The 21,898-nt window shown below is 35.7% G+C and overlaps 1 protein-coding gene and 2 long non-coding RNA genes across 3 annotated transcripts in view; 1 reads left to right on the forward strand and 2 right to left on the reverse strand.

Annotated features, from left to right (window-relative positions):
* The window catches only part of cemip (cell migration inducing hyaluronidase 1), a 369,326-nt gene that overhangs the window by 335,782 nt on the left and 11,646 nt on the right, over nt 1–21,898 (forward strand). Inside the window, exons 22-25 of the mRNA XM_087260160.1 lie at nt 6,741–6,956; nt 10,574–10,785; nt 14,586–14,771; nt 20,752–20,956. Of these exons, the coding sequence (XP_087116286.1) occupies nt 6,741–6,956; nt 10,574–10,785; nt 14,586–14,771; nt 20,752–20,956 (819 nt within the window). The remainder of the gene's footprint in view (nt 1–6,740; nt 6,957–10,573; nt 10,786–14,585; nt 14,772–20,751; nt 20,957–21,898) is intronic.
* LOC141375310 (uncharacterized) overlaps nt 1–21,898 on the reverse strand; it is a 43,325-nt gene that overhangs the window by 2,714 nt on the left and 18,713 nt on the right. The window contains exon 2 of the long non-coding RNA XR_015495350.1: nt 22–3,737. This is a non-coding gene — a long non-coding RNA (uncharacterized LOC141375310). The remainder of the gene's footprint in view (nt 1–21; nt 3,738–21,898) is intronic.
* LOC147843044 (uncharacterized) lies at nt 6,557–10,887 on the reverse strand. The gene is made up of 3 exons (XR_015495367.1): nt 10,260–10,887; nt 9,162–9,266; nt 6,557–9,081 (listed from the first exon to the last, which is right to left on the reverse strand). It is a non-coding gene; the product is annotated as an uncharacterized LOC147843044 (long non-coding RNA).

The following is a 21,898-nucleotide window of genomic DNA, read 5'->3' on the forward strand; positions in this document are numbered from 1 at the left end:
GATTCACAGGTGTGAAAGCACCCTAAGACTCGATCAACATATATTTTAGACATAAACTGTAAAAGATATGGACGTAGTATCCGTGATGTCACCCATAGGTTTCTAAAGAACGCAAAAGAAGATACAAGTAGGCATGGCCAACTGTCGCCATTTTGTTCGCGCATCATCGCACCCACCGGGGGATACCAAACAAAGAGGCGAAACGTGAGTGGAACTACAGACACGTGCTAGCATTTTGCTTAGATGAGCATTTCTTTGGGAGAAACGCTTAATACTTAATTACCTGCGACTCATTTGTGTTCTGACCACTTGTGCTTGGTTGTGCACTATATCAATAAAGTGTTTAGTCTTTTAAAAACACTGTTGTAATACATTGAGCCAATAAACATTGTTCTTATGATGTTTTTCTACAGAAGGAATGCACAAATTACTTTCACACACTTCAAATATAGTCTGTGTTAGTAAATCCAAGGCTGTTTATTAAATCCAGTAATAACACTGTATGACAATGCTTCAGATGACTGTTCTAGAGCCTACAGCTAATCAATCTCTCAGATTCTGGAGTGCTTTACAGGTGTAAAGAAAATTATAAATGATAAATAATCTCAAATAAGACGAGGTGGTCAAGTATATAATTTCACTCACCTGGGAAATAAAGGCCACGTATATGGTTTGTGAGCACAAATAAGTGCACACAGCATGCCATATTATCTGATAATTGTAAAAAGAACTTCCAAAAGGGAACTGACAGTGTAAAGCCACATAAAACAATAAAAAAATACGATGGTATATGCTGAGCTCAGCAGCTGATCAGTTGGAATCTGCTGAGGTGACATGATGGTGACCAGCAAGAACTAGCTGTCACTCAATCAGCCACGCCCTTAATTATGCAGACTTAATCAAACTTAATATAAACAAAACAGATGAGTTATAAAAAAATTCCCCCCCCTCACAGTTGTCATGAAGGATAATATTAGCTATATGAACCAAAATCGTTATTTGTACCAGACTGTAAACAACTTTTTTTTGCTGTAAAGTTGGCCATTATAACAGTGGGGCCAATAGAAATGTGCTCCATTATGAGGTCAGGACGAGTGGAATTTCGTTGAATTGCAGTTTCAGTTACTTCAGTATTGGCTTCACGAGAGAAAGCAGGAGGTTGCTGCCTGATTTTAGGGTAATGTCCAAAGACATGTAGTGTAGGTGAATTTGGTAAACTAAATTGTCTGTAGTGAATGAGTGTGTGTGTGTGTGAATGCAGGGGTGTATGGGTGTTACCCAGTACTGGGTTGCAGCTGGAAGGATATCCGCTGCATGAAACATAAGCCAAAGTAATTGGTGGTTCATTCCACTGTGGTGACCCCATGATAAACCAGAAACTAAAGCCGAAGGATAGTTAGTATGGGCCCTTATGTCAATACAATGATATATCAATATATTGTGAAGCTTCACCAATTACCGACACAAGAAAATTCGATAGCATCATATAGCCTTGTTCCTCATGCAGTGTCGGCTATCATCCAGATCTTTGTGGACCTTTGAGACCACAGTGACAAAATATACGTGGTCTCTCTTTGAGCGGCTTAATAAAAGCGGACGGGGTCACTGTCTCCGCGCTATTCCAGGAACTCTGATTGATTTTGTGCAGGATGTCAGAGAGGATTATAACATTTCACAGCGTCTTCTATCTGACAGAGTTCGTCCTTCCTCTGGTTATAATCACCTCTCGCTCTCGTCTTCCTGTCACTTCCAATACACCCGTATGAGGCTTCATTTGCTGCAAGGTCTAAAGCGCAGATCTGATTAGGATTGTGAGGCGGTTACACACTGTACGATGGCAGCAGAATACACACCTTTTGTTTATGATCATCTCTTTCTGTGGGAAAGCAACTTAGAGACATGAAAAAATGTTAGGAATTACAAAAAGGAGGGTTAGTTTTCGGTTGCCAAGTAACACTGCTTAGGCAAAAGAAACATCTGTTATTATGGTGGCATGAGAAAGCCAACATACTGTTATACTATATACACTTAATATCTTCTTCTGTCGTCTTCTTAAACTATTTTAAGAATGCATCTCCTCCTAGACCATTCATACTATAACCAACAAACTAACTCCAAACCTCCAAACTATACTAAATTTTGATGCTATATCTTTTCCAACTGGTCCAACTTAAGGTGTTCTGAAAACTGACCCAGAAAGTTCAGAAAAGTCCCATTGACTCAACATTGGACCAAACATTCTGACCTCAAACCTTTGCGCCAGACTGTCATACAGACTTAAGGTTACACTTATTTAACTCAGACTACCAATCTGCCAATCACTGATGACCTTCCAACATACTAGACACCCCTGCTGAAAAATCCAGCTTAAACCAGACTAGGCTGGTTGGCTGGTTTTAGCTGGTCAACCAGGCTGGTTTAAGAGGGGTTTTGGCCACTTCCAGGCTGGTTTCCAGCCATTTTCAGCCTGGTCTTAGCTGGTTAGGCTGGGAGATGACCAGCTAAAACCAGCTTGACCAGCCTGGCAGCCTGGCAGCCCAGTCAAAACCAGCTATGTCCAGCTTAAACCAGGCTGGTCAAGGCTGGTTTAAGCTGGATTTTTTTAGCAGGGACACCCTAGCAACCACTTACGGCACCCTAGCAACTGTCTCATAGACTTCCATTATAAAAAACATTCCAGTATAAAGAACATACTAACAACATACCAATTCATACTAACAGTGTACTAATCCATTCTAGAAGCATACTAACAAACATACTAATCATACTAGCCACATGCTAATTCCTACAATAAACATATTAGCAACATGCTAATTCATGCTAACAACATGCCAGTTTAAACTGGAAACTTGCTAGCAATATGCTAATTCATGCTAAAACCATGTTAAAACACGCTAATTTATGCTAGAAACTTGCTTGCAACATGCTAATTCATACTAGAACTATGCTAATTTATGTTAGCAACTGCATAGCAACTACTCAGAACATCTTAGCAACAGCCTCACAACACCTTAACAACCATAAAGTTGTTTTTTTTACTGTAACCGACCCAGACAAATATATCACTTTCAATCAGTGGCGAGGGCCAGGGTGGCTCTGGCCCACTCAAACTGATGGCTGGCCCACCCAGACAAAAATGTTTCCATTTATTTAATTCAATACAATTAATGTTAGTTTTTATAGTGCTTTTACTATGTAGATTGTTTCAAAGCAGCTTCACATAGAAGATTATAGTAAATTAAAACAGTGTAGTTCAGTTTTTTTAGAGTTGAAGTTCAGTTTAGTTCAGCTTGGTGTAATATTCATTGCTGAAAGTCCAAACACTGAAGAGCAAATTCATCGATGGCAGCTCCACAAGTACCGAACCAATCAAGCCAGTGGTGAGGAACAAACTTCACCAATTGACGAAAGTTAAGGACAAAAAAACTCAAGAGAAACCAGGCTCAGTTGGGCACGACCATTTCTCCTCTAGACAAAATTCTTGTGCAGAGAAGCAGTATAGGCGCTGGAGAACGCTAGACATCCATGTTGGAGAACTGTAGGTGTGAGAAGGCCACCAGTGGGTGGCCCACGGCATCAATGCGAAACTTGTCTGTCACTGAGGTCTTTTAGGTCTCACTCTCTCTGATGCTCCATGACCACCTCAGCATCTGGTCAGGATACGGCCTGGTCCAGAGTTATGGATACCTTGGCATAATTCCTTCACAGTCCTTGGATTGCATCAATGGCAGAAAATCCTAAATAAAAAGCATGCAATTAATGTAGGGAGAATTATGAATGAAATTTAATAATGATGATTAACAGTGTCAATTAGTCATTGTTTGTCAATAAAATTAAAATTCCCCCTCCCTGCATGAAAATGTATCTGTCCAACTGTTGCTTCACACTTTGGTCATACTAGCGCTTTTTTTCTTCAAAATAGGCTTATTCTGACAACGTAGGTCTAAATACATTTGTCGAGATTGCGAATTATGTGGCCAGAAGTTCAAATGGCTGCATTTCGTCTTTAAAATGAACGCTACTGGGCAGTATGACGCCATTCCTTTTCACGCTTACAAGCTGAACGCTTAACTCCGTGTGGTTCCAGAAAGCCAGTAAGACAAAAAATAAATTGACAGGGTGAGAATGTGGTCAAATCTGAAAACGTGGTGAAAATCAGGCTGCCCCAAGGACTTATTATTTTCTAGATTGCTTTTCAATACACTGTCAGTTTGGTTTAGGGAAGCGGGTGGTCACTGGTCAATCTGTGCTTTTGAAAACACTATCAGTTGGATTTGGGGAAGGGCGTAGGCACTGGTCAATCTGTGCTTTTGAAAACACTATTGGTTGGGTTTAGGGAAGGGGGTGGGAATATCGGTCGGTCTGTCATTCAGTCAGTCGAACAATTAGTCGGCAGTGGCCTCTAGTGAATTTACGCAAGAAGAGCAGGCGCGAAATCCACTCGTTAGAGGAATTTGAGATCTGAAAAAGCATACACAGCGGCCTCTGGTGTATTCGCCAAAACAAAAACGGCAAAAAACAATGCTCCTGGGACGTATTTGGCGATTTCCAGAAATGTATATAGGGGTACATAATCAGAATGAGCCTGGGTTGTTTTTCTCCTTTATTGCTGCATTTGATTGAGGCAGCAGCTCCTGAAAGCGAAACTGTCCAGCTGACTATTGCTACTAAACAAAAACTTTTTGGTATATATTAGCCGGTATATTATAATTATTAGCAAGACATATTATTACCTGACAAAAGTCTTGTTGTCAATCCCAAGCAGCAAATAATAACTTGACTTCTAGTTGATCGTTTGGAGAAGTGGCAGAAAGTCGATTTTTTTTTTTTAGATGAATCTTCAGTTGAACTGCATCCCAATCATCACAAATACTGCAGAAGATTTACTGGAACCCGCACAGACCCAAGATTCTCAGAGAAATTAGTCAAGTTTGGTGAAGGAAAAATCATGGTTTGGGGTTATATTCAGTATGGGGGCGTGCGAGAGATCTGTAGAGTGGATGGCAACATCGACAGCCTGAGGTATCAAGACAGTTGTGCTGCCAATTACATTGCAAACAACAGGAGAGGGCAAATTCTCCAGCAGGATAGCGCTCCTTCTCATACTTCAGCCTCCACATCAAAGTTCCTAATAGCAAAGAAGGTCAAGGTGCTGCAGGATTGGCCAACCCAGTCACCAGACATGAACACTATTGAGCACATTTGGGGTAAGATGAAGTAGGAGGCATTAGAAATTAATCTAATTAAATAATTCAAAATCAAGGCATGATCATGTTTTATTTTGGTAAAATAAGTGGCCTTTGCCTTTCATATAAGCCACTTCTGATACCAAATGATCAATTAGAAGTCAAGTTATTATTTGCTGTTCCTAAAACTTGAAAAGGCAACAAGACTTTTGTCAGGCAGTAGGTAGGCACCAAGGTTCAGAATATTTCACCAAGGTCCACCCAATTTCTGGCCTCGGCCCTGGTTTAAACTATTAATAATGCCACTTTTTAAAACCTTTCAAGGTTAAAAGTTGCTGGAAGACAGATCAAGGTCCCATAATGCAATTCAAAAGCATAAATAAATAAAGGAAAAATAAAATTAAACATGAATCACAAAATACAGAAAACTGCTAATTTAGAGAGATGTACGGCAGCAGAATACACACCTTTTGTTTATGATCATCTCTTTCTGTGGGAAAGCAGCAAAGAGACATGGAAACAAAAATGCTAGGAATTACAAAGTGAGGTTAAGTTTGCGGTTGCCAAGCAACACTGCTTAGGATGTAAAGTAACAGGTGTGAGTATAAATATTTGATCAGCGAGATAAATATTTATAGGTGGTTTTATGGTGATGTTTGTTTAATATCTCTGTGTTTTTTGCTTGGGAGTTTAATTAAACTGTAATCTGCAGCAGGATGGATTACCATATGGTTAACCTGGTTAATATACACTACACTTGCATATGGGTACACTAATATACACTAAATATGTGATGACTGTTGGAAGATTTTACAGTGAAATCAGAACCTTTAACAATGCATATTTAATGTTAAAAAGCTTTCTACTGAAATTAAATAATAATACATTTGAAATCAATGTTACTTTTCTGTTTACTTTTGTTTTGTAAAAAAAAAAGTAACAATAATAATTAGTAGTAATAATATGAGTGAGATTTAATACTAAAAAATAATTACAATAATATTATTGGGACAATAGTAAATGTGTTTTGCTATTATTATTATTATTATTATTAATTTATTCATTCATTATTTTTTTGTGGCTTAGTCCCTTTATTAATTAAAGGTCACCACAGGGGAATTAACCACCAACTTGTTCAGCCTATGTTTTATGCAGCGGATGCCCTTCCAGCCACAACCCAACACTGGGAAACACCCATACACTTTTGCACTCACACTCATACCCTACGGCCAATTTAGCTTATTCAATTCACCTGAACCGCTTGTCTTTGGACTGTGGGGAAACCGGAGCACCCAGATGCTGGTCTTTAGAATACTTGGAGTTTTTATGAATGTTTATTGAATCATTTCACAGAAAGTTTTTTTTTTTTTGAAAACAGGAACTATTATTTGTCTGGCTCTCTAAAACCACCCCAGAGTCGAATGTGGTTTCTTGGAAAAATTAATTGCCCACCACTGCCATAAACAATGCGGTCAACACGATAAATGAGTGTAATCTTAAAACATAATTTAAATCAGTGTCCTAATTCCCCATGCTTTCTTTTTGTGTCTGTAGATCACCTCACGGGTGTTTTTTGGAGAGCCGGGCCCCTGGTTTAGCAAGATGGAGATGGACGGTGACAAGACCACCATTTTCCACGACGTTGACGGCTCAGTGAGCGAATATCCCGGCGCTTTTATAGTCAAAGAAGATAACTGGCTCCTTAGACACCCCGACTGCATCGACATTCCTGACTGGAGAGCCGCAATTTGCAGCGGACACTACGGACAGGTGAGATACTGAAAGTTTGATGATTTAATAGGAATTTTCTCTAAAGAAGTTGTTACCCTGCCCTGTAGAGCATTATTTAGGATGTTTTAACATTATGGGCCCTATTAAACACCCGATGCAATAAGGCCCATGGCATGTTTGGCGCGATTTGTTGTTATTTTCAGACCAGTGCAACTGTAGTTTTCACATTTTGCACCACGTTGTTTAAATAGCAAATTTGCGCCACTTTATGGATTCATGGGTGTGCTGGTCTGAAAAGCAGGTGTGTTAAGGCGCATTGTTGGCATGTTGCTGTTTTGAGGAACTGAAGTAGACGGCGCCATTGAACAATTCATTTTCCATAGTACTGGAATTTAGAAATAGTTTCGAAACAAATTTTTGTGCTCAACAAACTAAATTAGTTATGTAGGCTAGAGGATGTGTTCAGTGGAATGCGAACAAAACAGTTTCCTCACTCCACCAAAGTAAAGGAGTAAAAAGTAAAAGTAAAGTAAAGAGAAAGTAAAGAGGCTGAATGGAGGAGGCTCATTCTTTATCCTTGTGCTGCAGATGATTTGTTTAACTATTTTCTCACTAGTGAAGCGTTCCGTTTTTTCCTTTACAAAGTCCGTCATGTAAATAGCAAATGCACCATGGCGCAACGAAACTGACTCTCCCAAGGGAATGGGAGATGAGACTCTTATTGGTTTAATGCACATTATGCTCAAAACACATCTATAACTCATTAAGAGAATGAGTTCAACCCTGTTACACCAGGCGACGGGGCACCGGGTGTGTTTTTCCATCCTTAAAATAGCAAAAGTGTATTCGGACAAGCCCTAATGCTTTAGACTTTGCGCCGAGACTGTTAAAATAGAGCCATGTAGCTAACGTGGTTCAAATGATAGATCTGCGACAGAGCAACTCTGGTTTTGGGAAACACTCGTCACTACATCGTTTGTTTCCCAATGTTGCATCATACTATGGTAGTTCAGCTGCGAGTTACATTGTTGTTTAAAAAAACGCACTCCAGAGCTGCTTGACGATACAATCAAAATCAAAGTTATCATATCCTGATGACGAAATATTATATCACAATGTAGTGCCTTTTCTGTAAATCCAATCAATGAATATCTTTATATAGAGTTGAAGTCAGAATTATTAGCCACCCATCCCTCCCAAACTTTTAGCCCACGAACCTCAAAATAACAATGCCAGTGACTCACGACCAATATTCTCTGAGATGGTTATAAATATATAAACCTTACACAGAACAGCGCACACATACCGAAAGGCCCAAGTCTATTCACCAAATGTTGGAGACACAACTCAGAGACCGTCATCCATGTTCAGTTGTGGCCCATATTTATTTTTAATGTACGTGAGTATGGTTAAGGTGTAAGAAAGCTTAACCTGGTGCCATAAAATCAATGTCTTTAATATAACGTAATCACCCTAGCCAGTTAAACTCTGCAGCTATTTGGGGATTTCTGCCTGGATTTTGCTTTTATTTATATCACTAATTCACTGTGTTTGGACCACATCAGACATATAAAAGGATTACTTATGCATATTACCTCAAAAACAGAGGAGAAATTATCCTGAAGCGCACAGCATAGAGATGACAGCTGTCTGTGCTATCTGGGGCTGCTTATTGATCGTAAATGTATTGTTTTCACTTCTGCGCCATGGAAACACCGCGATTCGTTTGACAACTGTTTGATATGCGAATATAATTCAGTAAAAAGAATGCTAGAACTGTATGGGCACTGGCAAGAGCTTTCATTTGAGCTATAACTTGTACATGTGTCAAATGAAAAATATGAAAATGAACCAATGTAAAATACCAACCTCGGGTATCCAAAATACTGTTTGTTTAAGTGTAAATAACTTTTGTACAGTAAAATAAAAACCAAAGTGATGCATTTGTGCATAAAATATAGATTCTACACTTTCAAACGAAACCACTTACAGGGGTCTAGTGCAATGCTAGCCCTTTAAATCTTAAAGTGAAAGTCGATGACGTCACGGACCCGGTACCGGGTCCGCAGAGTTTAAGTGGCTAGTAGTCTCAAAAAATTCAAAAGGCTGATGGCTTTTTATTTGCATGTGTTTTATCTTTATTATTAACATGTTAACAATGGTACTATTAACTAATAGTTTAATAAAATGAATTTGATATTTAGAAATTGCCAAGTGACACCCCCTCATTGTCCCGTGACCCACACTTTGAGAACCACTGCTGGAGACAATCGAAAAAATATATAGCTTAAGATGGTTAATTATATTGACCTTAAAATGTTTTTATTTTCATTTAAAGCTGCTTTTATTCTAGCCAAAACAATGACTGTAAAAAATATGGACGACGCGACTTTTCCCATTGAACGCCTTGAGGTCAAAACGCCTGCTTGACGGGCACAAACTGTCGCAAAAGACTGCTGAAATTGGTGCCTTGACATGTGCAGAAAGACTGTCTGTTGAAGCCAGAGGAGGAGCCGCGAAAACGCTTTATGTAAAATCAACCACGGCCCCCGAACTGCTCAGCATGCGTTTGCTTTCATATCAACACAAATGGATGTGATAACGTTAACAAATATGAGGGTTTTATATATTCAATCGCGCCAGCTCCGGGCCGCAGCGCATAACCTACTCACGGCGTCGCGGGCTGATTCCGGCTCGCAGGCGGCAGCGCCGGCTTGCTCGGCCGCCGCATCTGGCTCGATTGACTCGGGCTGGAATCGGGCAGTGAGTCCAGGCATCCGGAGTAGGTCCAGCAGAGGTAGTCAGTCTAAGCTCTGAGGGGTAAGTCTCCGGCAGGCGAGAATCTAGCCGAACTGGTCCGAGTGTATTTTGCCATCTGGGTGGCTAGGCGTGTATCAGCAAACTAATAAAGCCCGAAAAAAGTCCTGACCTTAGCGAATAAACAGTGTTCCACCAGGATCATGTATGTCAGAAACTATAGTTTACTGCTGAACTCATTTTGTCATGGTAAAATAACACAGAAATCGAGTAATAACACTTCAGTCTTCAGTCAATCACAACTGTTAATCACGATGACACTCCCAGCATTAAATTACTGCTAAAAACAAACTGTTTACAAAAATGAAGAGCTGCACCTATTTCAGCACAATAACCAGTGCCTTAATCGACCAGAACCAGAATCTTTCGGGACATTTTATTGCAAGTGTAATAATTTTTTTTATTTGGGCTCAAGTCTCCTTCATTAACACGGAGGAGGCGGGCTTTATGACTTGTACTGCAGCCAGCCCCCAGGGGGCGATCTAACGGCCGAGACCTTCACTCAAACGCAGGCTTGCGGCACACTTGAGTCAAAATAAAACAAAGACTTTCTCCTGAAGAAAAAAATACTGTAAATAATTCCTTGCTCTGTTAAACATTATTTGGACAATATTTGAACAAAAAAAAAAAAAGAATTGTCAGGAGGGCAAATAATTTTTTCCCTTAACTGTAAGCCCTGACTATAGCAATTGACTTTTGTTTGACGAATCACCAAGAACCAGAGTTTTAGCTAAAAGTCTTCTTTAATGTTCAATCAAAATTAAAAAATGGTCTAAGCATGAGTCTTTTTTGTTTAATTTATTTTTTAAATATCATGTGAAATATGCATCCTCCTCCAGATTTATGTCCAGACCCGGAACCCAGCGAGCCTGAACCTGAAGCTGGTAAAGGACGAGTATCCGGAGCGGCCGCTGGAGCTGGTTGGAGCTCTGGGAAAGAGGAACCACTATCAGCAGTTCCAGCCGGTGGTCATGATGGGGAAGGGATACACCATGCACTGGGATCAAGCGGCTCCAGCAGAGGTCACCATCTGGATCATCAATTTCAACAGGTCAGTGCAGGCTGATCTTATCGGGAAACGTAACTGTTTTACGTTTTGTCAGTTTAGTTTAGTTGTACAAAAAATGTATGATTTTAGAAAGAGGCACCAAACCTCACCCTTAAACCCAACCCTCGTTGGAGGAAAGTAAATCGTACAAAACTGTACGAATGAGATTGTACAAATGAGCCACCAAACTAAAGTTCTGAATTGCCATGAGATCGTGTTAGTCAGTGACGGAATATTTTCAAAATTGTATATATTGTAAAACAGAAAACCATATATTTTAATATATAATTAATACTTTATTATTATTATTATTATTATTACTACTACTACTACTACTACTAATACTACTACTAATGATAATGTTTTTACATAACTATATTATTATTTTAATAGTAACATTTTCATTAACTGTTTCAGTTATATAATATTTTGATTAATTATTAAACATTGTTTTGAGTAATATCTGAGTCTACAAATGATGAAAAACTGTACAATAGTATAATTTTAAAGGTTATTATTATAATTATTATTTGATGTTATTATTAAATCCTAATTGTAATTAGCAATTTAGAGCAATATTAATAATTTAATACTAATATGTGTCTTTGTTGATGTGTATGATGTGTTGATGTTTTAATAATTTCATTATTTTATTGCATGTTTTAATGCTATTGATATTAATAATTATGATAATAGTAATTTTACTACTACTACTAATAATAATTATTATTATAAAATAAATTGTATTATAAAATACAAACTAATAATAACATTATTGTTGTTGTTATTCTAGTCATTAATAATAATAACTATTAATTTTAACTATAACATACTAACTATTTGATTTGTTTCATTTGGTTAATTTTAATAATTATCAAAACCTTGTTTTGAATAATATCAGTCTGCCAGTTACAATCTAGGAAGCTCTTTTAAATGCTTCTCCTTGATTGTTTAAAATTAAATTACATTATTGTTGTCCCAAATATCTGTTAATAACTACACTGAAATATTTTTTATTGCTTGATAATAATATAAATGAACCATTTATTATTGTATAGACCATTTCAATGTGGTCATGTCACTGGACCATGAACATTTTCTGCTTGTTATCAAACTATTTTATAATTAAAATAAATAAAGAGGCAATTCAATTATAACTTAATGTTAAAACAGCTATCATAACATTATTTATCCATATATGGCTTTTTCTGGATTCACGGGAGCTCTAGAAATAAAACAGGAAACGCGTTGGGACCTTTATTTTTATTTACATCCCTCACAATGGTCTATACTGTTTGTGACAGAAACACTTAAATCCATCTACTCAATTTTGTTCATTTTTAAAGTGAAAAGCTAATAGACCTTTTCGCATTGTCATTACTTTGTCTCAGTGGTTAGCACTGTTGCCTCACAGCAAGAAGGTTGCTGGTTCGAGCCCCAGCTAGGTCAGTTAATGTTTCTGTATAGAGTTTGCATGTTCTCCCCGTATTAGTGTGGGTTTTCCTTCGGGTGCACCGGTTTCCTCCAAAGTCCAAACACATGCGCTATAGGTAATTTAAATAAACTAAATTGGCCGTAGTGTATGTGTGTGAATGCAAGAGTGTATGGGTGTTTCCCAGTACTGGGTTGCAGCTGAAAGTGCATCCGCTGCATAAAACATATGCTGGATAAGTTGGTGGTTTATTCCACCATGGTGGCCGAAGTAAAATGAATGAATTAATGAAATTGACTGTTGCTGGAAAACTCAAGTATCTGTAATGAACTCACTAAAATCAGGCGTTAACACACTTTTAGACCAGCAGAAAATAGATGTAAACCACACCACTGACTTTCTATAATTGTTTAACTTTCTATAATTACGTTCAGTCAAACTCCAGCAGCTTCACTATTATTGTGTCATATTATTATAACTCTATGACAGTAATCAAAGTAACTAATCCTGAATGTGCTTATTTCTTTATTAGTCTCATTTCTGAATGTTTACTCCGATATTTCAAGCTCTGTTTACTTCATTTGTCTCTCATTTTCACTCCTCATTCCTCCTGATTGTAATTTGTTTTTCCTTTCACATTTAATTGTCATAAATAATTATTTGTAAAAACATAAAGCACTTATTTCTTAATTATGCAACAATTAAAAACCATATGAAAAAAAAATTAGAAATGAACACCATTTTATATAAATAAAATAGATTAATATTAATAATATTACTATTATTATTAGTAGTAGTAGTAGTAGTAGTAGTAGAAGTTGTAGTAGTAGTAGTAGCAAAAGGGATGTCCCGATCAGGTTTTTTTGCCCTGGAGTCCGAGTCATTTGATTTTAAGTATTTACTGATACTGAAACCCGATCTGATACTTCTATAATACATAAAAAAGAATGAAGAAAAGCAAAGAAACAGATCCAGCATGTTCCCTTTTTTTATTTAATTTACCTTATTTTGACATTCAAAAACTCTGTTACAAACAAAGCACTTCTGTAATAAATAACATAAATTCTTCACTTTTGAAGTTTAGTGCAATATATATATATGATCTCTCTCTCTCTCTCTCTCTCTCTCTCTCTCTCTCTCTATATATATATATATATATATATATATATATATATATATATATATATATATATATATATATATATATATATATATATATATATATATGTATATATGAGCAATATCACACGAGTAGCAGTGCGATATGGCTGTATATCGGCACTGGTGGGAGGTGAGCGATGGTACAAGGCCGCAGGCCGAGACTCTCAACAGTTTGATGACATAATTGTGTATATAAAAACAAAATCAAACATGGAGAGTCTCAAAAACCCTTTTGTATGAGGAACTACTTTCTTCTGCGTTGGATTCAAATCATAAGCTGACAGTTAAACAGTTGTTAAAACAGTTAAAAGCATCTTTTAAACTTTAGATCTGTAGTGTCTGCTTTTTGCTGGCTGTATGTGTGCGGAGTAATACATAAAGGGTAAAGAGGCTGTAGGAGTTCTGATATTGCAGAATATCGCATGGCTTTCAGCCAATCAGATTTGAGAACCACACAGAACTGTTGTATAAATATATATATATATATATATATATATATATATATATATATATATATATATATATATATATATATATATATATATATATATATATATATACATATATAGTCTAATATTAAAGCAAATAACACTTCAACAAACAAACAAAAGTGCCACAATTGCACATGTTTTATGCAGCGGATGCCCTTCCAGCTGCAACCCATCTCTGGGAAACAACAATACACTCTTACATTCACACACACACACACACACACACACACTACCACACAGTTGACCCAATTCACCTATAGTGCATGCGTTTGGACTGTGGGGGAAACGGGAGCACCTGGAGGAAACCCATGCCAACATGGGGAGAATATCCAGACTACACAGAGAAATGCCAACTGACCCAACCGGGACTCGAACTAGCAACCTTCTTGCTGTGAGGCAACAGTGCTAACCACTGATCCACCTTGTAGTCCTATTTACATTTAATATTTAACTAAAGCTTTCTCACACATGTAGCTATTCACAAATAGTTGACAGAATTAGGCAAAAAACACATTAAAAAAATACATTTCAGTAATCTGCACCCTTTCATTCCTATGTATGATCATAAATTCTGATTATAAATGATCTCCAATAAGCATTTTGGCTTTAACCAGTGCTTTGGCGCCCCCTGGTGTCTGGCATAAATATTCATAAACATTTCCACACGTCTATCAAACTCCAGTAACTAACCTCGCCACTCTTCATTTCCTCTTTTGCAGAAATGACTGGATAAACGTGGGCATCTGCTACCCGAAAGGAACAACGTTCATCATAATCTCAGACATCCACAATCGGCTCACCAAAGAGACCAGGAAGACTGGAGTGTTTTTGAGGACCACGCAGAAAGAGAAGATGAGCCACAATCACCAGATCAGAGGATACTATTACTGGGAGGAGGACACTGGGTGAGAGACCACACCAGTAAACGATGGGTTATTTAAAAGGACAGTTTACCCATTATTTACACACCTTGAAGTGATTCCACCAATTTATTTCTTCCGTTGAACACAAAAAGAAGATATTTTGAAAAATGTTGGTAACCAGTTGTCATTGACATCCATACTAGGAATAAAAAAAATGTCAACAACAAACAAAGTATGGTTATACATCTATAAATGGATTTTTATATCTTATATAAGTGCAATATTTGCATTGTTGGCTGCTTTATTTAAAAATAAGAAAAAAATAAATAGATATTTATATAAAATATAGTATTTTGTTTTGTATTTTTGTAGTATTTAGTGTCAGTACTTAAAAAAAAAAACCTTCACAAGTTTATGGTCATAAAACAATTGGCTTTTGCAAAAACTTTTATTATGTAAATCATGCTAGCAACATGCTAAAATGTGTTAAATCATTATCAACATGGTAAATCATGTTAGCAACATACTAAAACATGTTAGCAAGATTCTAATTTATGTTAAAAACATCAGGCTAGAAACATGTTAGTTCACATTAACAACGTCCTAATTATGTAAGCAAAAGTAAAATGTCAGCATCGTGATAATTTATGTTATTCAACATAAATAAAATGTTTAATTATGCTACCAACATGCTAATATTTGAACAACATATTACATTATGTGAAAAACATGTTATTTTGCTATGCTATCAAAACATATCAAATCATTTACTTACAACATGCTAATCCTGTTAGCAATGCTATTAATTATCCTTACAACATTAAGTCAGGCTAGTAACGTGTTGGAATTTTAACAATAAGTTAAATCATGTTGTTAATATGCTAAGCAAGTTAGCAACATGCTAGAACATGTTAGAAACATTCTAAAACATGTAAACAACATGTTAAGCTTCATGTTAGTTTACGTAACAACGTCTTAATCATGTGAGCAAACATTAGCATCACAATACATTTTGTTAGTGACATTTTAGTAAAAAAAAGTTCAATTATGCTTACAACGTGCTAATTATGTTAGCAACATAGTAAAACATGTTAGCGTTGTTCTAAATTATGTTAACAACATAGCCTAGCAACATATTAGAATTTTAGCGACATGTTAAATCATGTTAAGAAATATGCTAATCAAGTTAGTAACATGTTAGAAACATTCTAAATTATGTTACCAAAACGTTAAATCAGGCGAGCAACATGTTTGTTAACAACATCCTAAACATGTGAGCGAACATGTTAAACAATTAATTATGTTAGGAATGTTTTAGCTAATGTTAAATCATGCCCCTAGCATTACTAGCATACGTTAAATCCTGTCAGAAACATGTTAAAACATGCTAGCAACATGCTAAAACATGTTAATGACATGTTTAACCTTCCCAGGAACTTGCTAAAACATTTTAGCAACATGTTATTATGTTATAAACATGCAAGCAAACATGTTATGTAAAGCTAGTAACATGCTAAAATGTGTTAAATCATATTGTCAACATGGTAAACCATGTTAGCAACATAATAAAACATGTTAGCAAGATTCTAATTTGTGTTATTAAGCAAAAATAAAATGCTAAATTATGCTACCAACATGCTAATATTAGAACATTACGTTATGTGAACAACATGTTAAATTATGCTATCAACACATCAAAACTTGTTAAAAACATGTCAAATCATTGCTAGTCATGCTAATTGCAAACTAAATATATTAGCAACACTTAAATTTACTTGCAATGTGTTAATCATGTTAGCAATGCTCTAAATTATCTTAACAACATTAAGTCAGGCTAGCAACTTGTTGAAATTTTTAACAATATTTTAAATCATGTTTACGTAACAACATCCTAATCATGTGAGCAAACCTATTAGCATCACAATACATTTTGTTAGTGACATTTTAGCAAAAAAAGTTAAATTAGGCTTTAAACGTGCTAATTATGTTAGCAACATAGTAAAACATGTTAGCATTGTTCAAAATTATGTTAACATAGACTAGCAACATATTAGAATCTTTGTGACATGTTAAATCATGTTAATAATATGCTAATCAAGTTAGCAACATGCTAAAACATGTTAGAAACATTCTAAATTATGTTAACAAAATGTTAAAACATGCTAGCAACATGTTAAAACATGTAAATCACATATTTAACCAAGCCAAGAACCTGCTAAAACATGTTAGCAACATGTTATAAACATGCAAGCAAACATGATATGTAAAGCTAGTAATATGCTAAAACAGCATTGTGTCATATTAAACAATAAATGTCAATTAGCAACATGCTCACAACATTTTAAATCATGCTAACATTGTGATAAAACATAAGGGGTTTTCAGTTTCATGTTTTGAAGCTTAAAAAATGTTGAAGACTGAATTTTAAATAAATAAAGCAATATTCTTAATTAGTAAATCAGTACTCAAGTTCTCAAGTGAGGATTTTTATATAATGTGACCAAAAGTGTGCAATTGCTTTAAAATATTTGCTTGTCTTGCAGGTTTGAGTTACGAATTTATCTTCGCCCAATCACTCCTAATCATTTTCAAAATCCCACAGAACTAAACGAATCCATTATAACGTCAAATTGAATCAACATTACCAGCATTACAGCAAATGGACTTTAAACACATCCAATTAAACATGCTTTTCTATCAACAGGCCTGATAGAAAATCACACTGAAGCAAGTAGCAGCAATTATAAGACACTCATGTTATGATAAGAGGATGGAAATAAAATAGATCAGTTCTTAATTTAACATCGTCAGTCTTCCTCCATAATTGAAACATAATTGAATTGCAGAAATGAGTGATATCACTGGTTTGGAACTGTGCTGAAATTACCCAGGAGGCTAGATGCTAAATGCTGCACTTTTGTTAATTATAAAGTTTTGGAAGTGTCTCAGCTTTCAGACGGTCTTCGTTTTTTTGTGTTTTGCTGATCTCTGTGTTTCTCTCTGATGTCTGTCGTCCATCAGAACATAAGGCTAGTAACATGCTAGTTCACATAACAACATCCTAATCACGTGAGCAAACATGTTAGCATCATGATCCATTTTGTTAGTAACATTTTAGTAGAACAAATTTTAATTATGCTTACAACAGGCTAATCATGTAAGTGATGTTCTAAATTATGTTAACAACATGTTAAGTCAGGCTCGCAATGTGTTTAGAATATTAGCAACATGGTAATTTACGTCAACAATATCATATAATCATATTATCGACTTTAAATCATGTTAGCAACAAGTTAAATCATGTTAGTTATATGCTAATTAAATTAACAACCTGATTAAACATGTTAGAAACATTCTTAATTATATTAACAAAATGTTAAATCAGGCTAGCAACACGTTTGTTAATAACATCCTAATCATGGGGATGTTAAAAACATGTAAAACATGTTAGCATGATAGTAAATCATGTTAGGGATGTTTTAATAAATATGTTAAGTCATTCCACTAGCATAACATTTTTGCAAAGTGTTAAATCATATCAGAAACATGCTAGCATCATGTTAAACATGTTCACTACATATTAAATAATGCTAACGACGTGCTAAAACATGTTAGCAACATGGTATCATCGGTTTGGAACTGTGCGGAAATCCCCTCTGAGGCTTGATGCTAAACGCTTCAACAAACATGTTACCATGATGATAAATCATGATAGACATGTTTTAGCAAGTATCTTAAGTCATGCCACTAGCATACTTATATTTTGCATTGTGTTATAACGTCAGAAGCATGCTAAAACATGCTCACTACATATTAAACCATGATGACAACATGCTTAAACATTTTAGGAACATAATATCGCTGATTTGGAACTCCTAAATCTACCTAGGAGGCTAGATGTCAAACGCTCCACTTTTGTCAATTGTAAAGTTTTGGAAGTGTCTCAGCTTTCAGACTAAAACAAGCTACTCATGTTAGCAACATACTAAAACGTGTAAGCTATGTTCTAAATTTTGTTAGGATCATGCATGTTAGAATATTAGCAACATGTTAAATCATTTTAATAATATGCTAACCAAGTTAACAACATGTTAAATCAGGATAGCAACATATTAGATTACGTCAACATCATGTTAAATCATTAGCTACTTTGAATCCTGTTAGCAAGTTAAATCATGTTCGTAATTAGCTAATCGTGTTAACAGCAAGTTAGAAACATTATAGATTATGCTAAAAAATCAGGCTAGCAGCAGGTTTGTTAATAACATTCCAATCATGTGGATCTTAACAAACATGTAAAACATGTTAGCATAATAATAAAATCATGTTAGGAATGTGTTATCAAATATAAAGTCTAGCATACTAGCATTTTGCAACATCTTAAATCAATTCAGAAACATGTTAAAACATGCTAGCAACGTGTTAGAATATTAGCAACATGAACAACAATTAGGTCAACAACCTGTTAAATCATATTAGCAACTTTAAATCCTCTTAGCAACATGTTAAATCATGTTAGTAATATGCTAATCAAGGTAACAACATGTTAGAAACATTTTAAATTATGTTAAGAAAATGTTAAATCAGGCTAGCAACACGTTTGTTAATAACATCCTAATCATGTGGATGTTAGCAAACGTGTAAAACATGTTAGCATAATCATAAATCATGTTAGGAATGTTGTCGCAAGCATATTAAGTCATGCCACTAGCATACTAACATTTTTGCAACATGTTAATTCATGCCAGAAACATATTAAAAACATGCTAACAAAATGCTAGGCATGCTCGCTACGTATTAAACCATGCTAACAACATGCTAATACATGTTAGCAACATGATATCACTGGTTTGAACTGTGCTAAAATTTCTAAAATGTGCTGAACTGGTTTGACCTGTGCTAAAATTACCCAGGAGGCTAGATGCTAAACTCTGCACTTTTGTCAAGTTTAGGAAGTGTCTCGGCTTTCAGATATACAACAAGCTAATCATGTTAGCAACGTACTAAAATATGTTAGCAATGTTCTAAATTATGTCAACTACATGCTAAATAAGGCTAACAACATGCTAGAATATTAGCAACATGTTAAATCATGTCCACAACATGTTAAATCATGTGACTAATATGCTAATCAAGTTAGCAACCTGCTAAAACATGTTAGAGACATACTAAATTATGAAACAAAATGTTTGAAACAGGCTAGCAACATGTTTGTTAATAGCGTTCTAATCATGTGGATGTTAGCAAACATGTTAGCATAATGATAAGTCATGTTGGGAATGTTGTAGCAAATATGAAACTCACATTATAATATAATAAAAATATAAAAATATAAACTCATGCTACTAGCATAACATTTTTTTCCAACATGTGAAAACATGCTAGCAACATGTTTAAACAGGATAGCAACATGCTAAAACATGCTCATTACATATTAAACCATGCTAACAATATGTTAGCAACATGATATCACTGGTTTGAACAGTGCTAAAATTACCCATGAGGCTAGATGTTAAATGCTGCACTTTTGTCAATTACAAAGTTTAGGACGTGTCTCGGCTTTCAGATATACAACAAGCTAATCATGTTAGCAACATACTAAAACATGTTAGCAATGTTCTAAATTATGTTAACAACATGTTAAATCACCCTAGCAACATGTAAGAATATTAGCAACATGTTAAATCATGATAGTAATATGCTAATCAAGTTAACACCATGCTAAAACATGTTAGCAATGTTCTACATTATGTTAACAACATGTTAAATCAGGTTAGCAACATGTCAAAACAGGATAGCAACATGCTAAAACATGCTCATTACATATTAAACCATGCTAAAAAAAAAAATGTTATCAGTGGTTTGGAACTGTGCTAAAATTACCCAGGAGGCTAGATGCTAAACGCTGCACTTTTGTCAATTATAAAGCTTAGAAAGTGTCTCAGCTTTCAGACTCTGTCTTTTTTGTATTTTGCTGATCTCTGTGTTTCTCTCTGATGTCTGGCATCCTGTCGTCCCGCAGGCTGCTCTTCCTCAAAATCAAAGCGCACAATGAGAAGGAGGACTTTGCGTTCTGCTCAGTGAAGGGATGTGAACGAGTGAAGATCAAAGCTGCCATTCCCCCCGGCAGCGGCCCGAGTGACTGCCAGGCTGAAGCCTATCCCAAACACGCAGAGATGCCCGTCGTAGACGTGCCCATGCCCAAAAAGCTGCCCCGCTCCAGACTGGTGAGGAAACATTTCTGACTTCACACAGCACTTCAAGTCAGGTAGTCGGATGTGAGATGTTCCTGCAGGATTTTGCTTGAAGTTTAGATGATGTTGTATAAAGGAGCAGAGCGGCTTTTGTTCATTTTGCTGGTGTTTGATTGTCTCCTGGCACTCAGGTTGAGCACGATAGATGATATTATGCGGTGCTATCGTTAGCGTTTGTTCTGCAGGTGTTGATCATCAGCATTATTGTAAGCTGTGTTTTTCACAACTGTGTCTGTGAACATTGTTGAACACTGAACAGGTTTTTATAATATATGTACTGGAAGAACATTTTACTTAGAAGCATTAGGCCAACGCATTGTAGAGTGATTGTTTGATAACAAGGTGTAATGCTAATGTCAGAGCATGTTTTTTTAAGGTTTTTTTACGTTGCATTTTTTCAGAATTTTTAAATCCAGCTTTCTGTATGTAAGTAGCGGGAGAATTATTTATAGACGCATTATTTATTTAAATTATTACTTCAATTATTTATAGAAGGATCAGACCTATGCATTTTAATTGGTTTGATAGTCAGCTAAAATGCTAATGTCATTATCTCTGATTTTCTCTTTAAAAAAACTTAATAACTTAACTTTATAAATGTTTGCAGTGTGTTAAATGTGGTATGTTAGCTAGCAAAATGGCAAACAAGCTATAAGCAAGCTAGCAAAATGCATATTCAAATAAGCAACATCTTAAACATGCTACCAACATGTTTGTTAGCCATGTAAGAAACATTCTCACATGTGATCATTTAAACTAACAAGGTGTTAACTCAAACATGTAAAGAAATAATGGTCAAAACCTGCTAATTCATGCTAGGAGCAGACTTAAATATTTTAAAACATGGTATAAAAATGTTAAATAATTTTAGAAAGCATGGTAGCTACCTTTTAATTTGCTCTAGGAACATGCAAA

Source organism: Danio rerio, chromosome 7 (assembly GCF_052040795.2).
Source record: "Danio rerio strain M-AB ecotype USA chromosome 7, GRCz13ab, whole genome shotgun sequence".
Classification (NCBI taxonomy): Eukaryota; Metazoa; Chordata; class Actinopteri; order Cypriniformes; family Danionidae; genus Danio; species Danio rerio.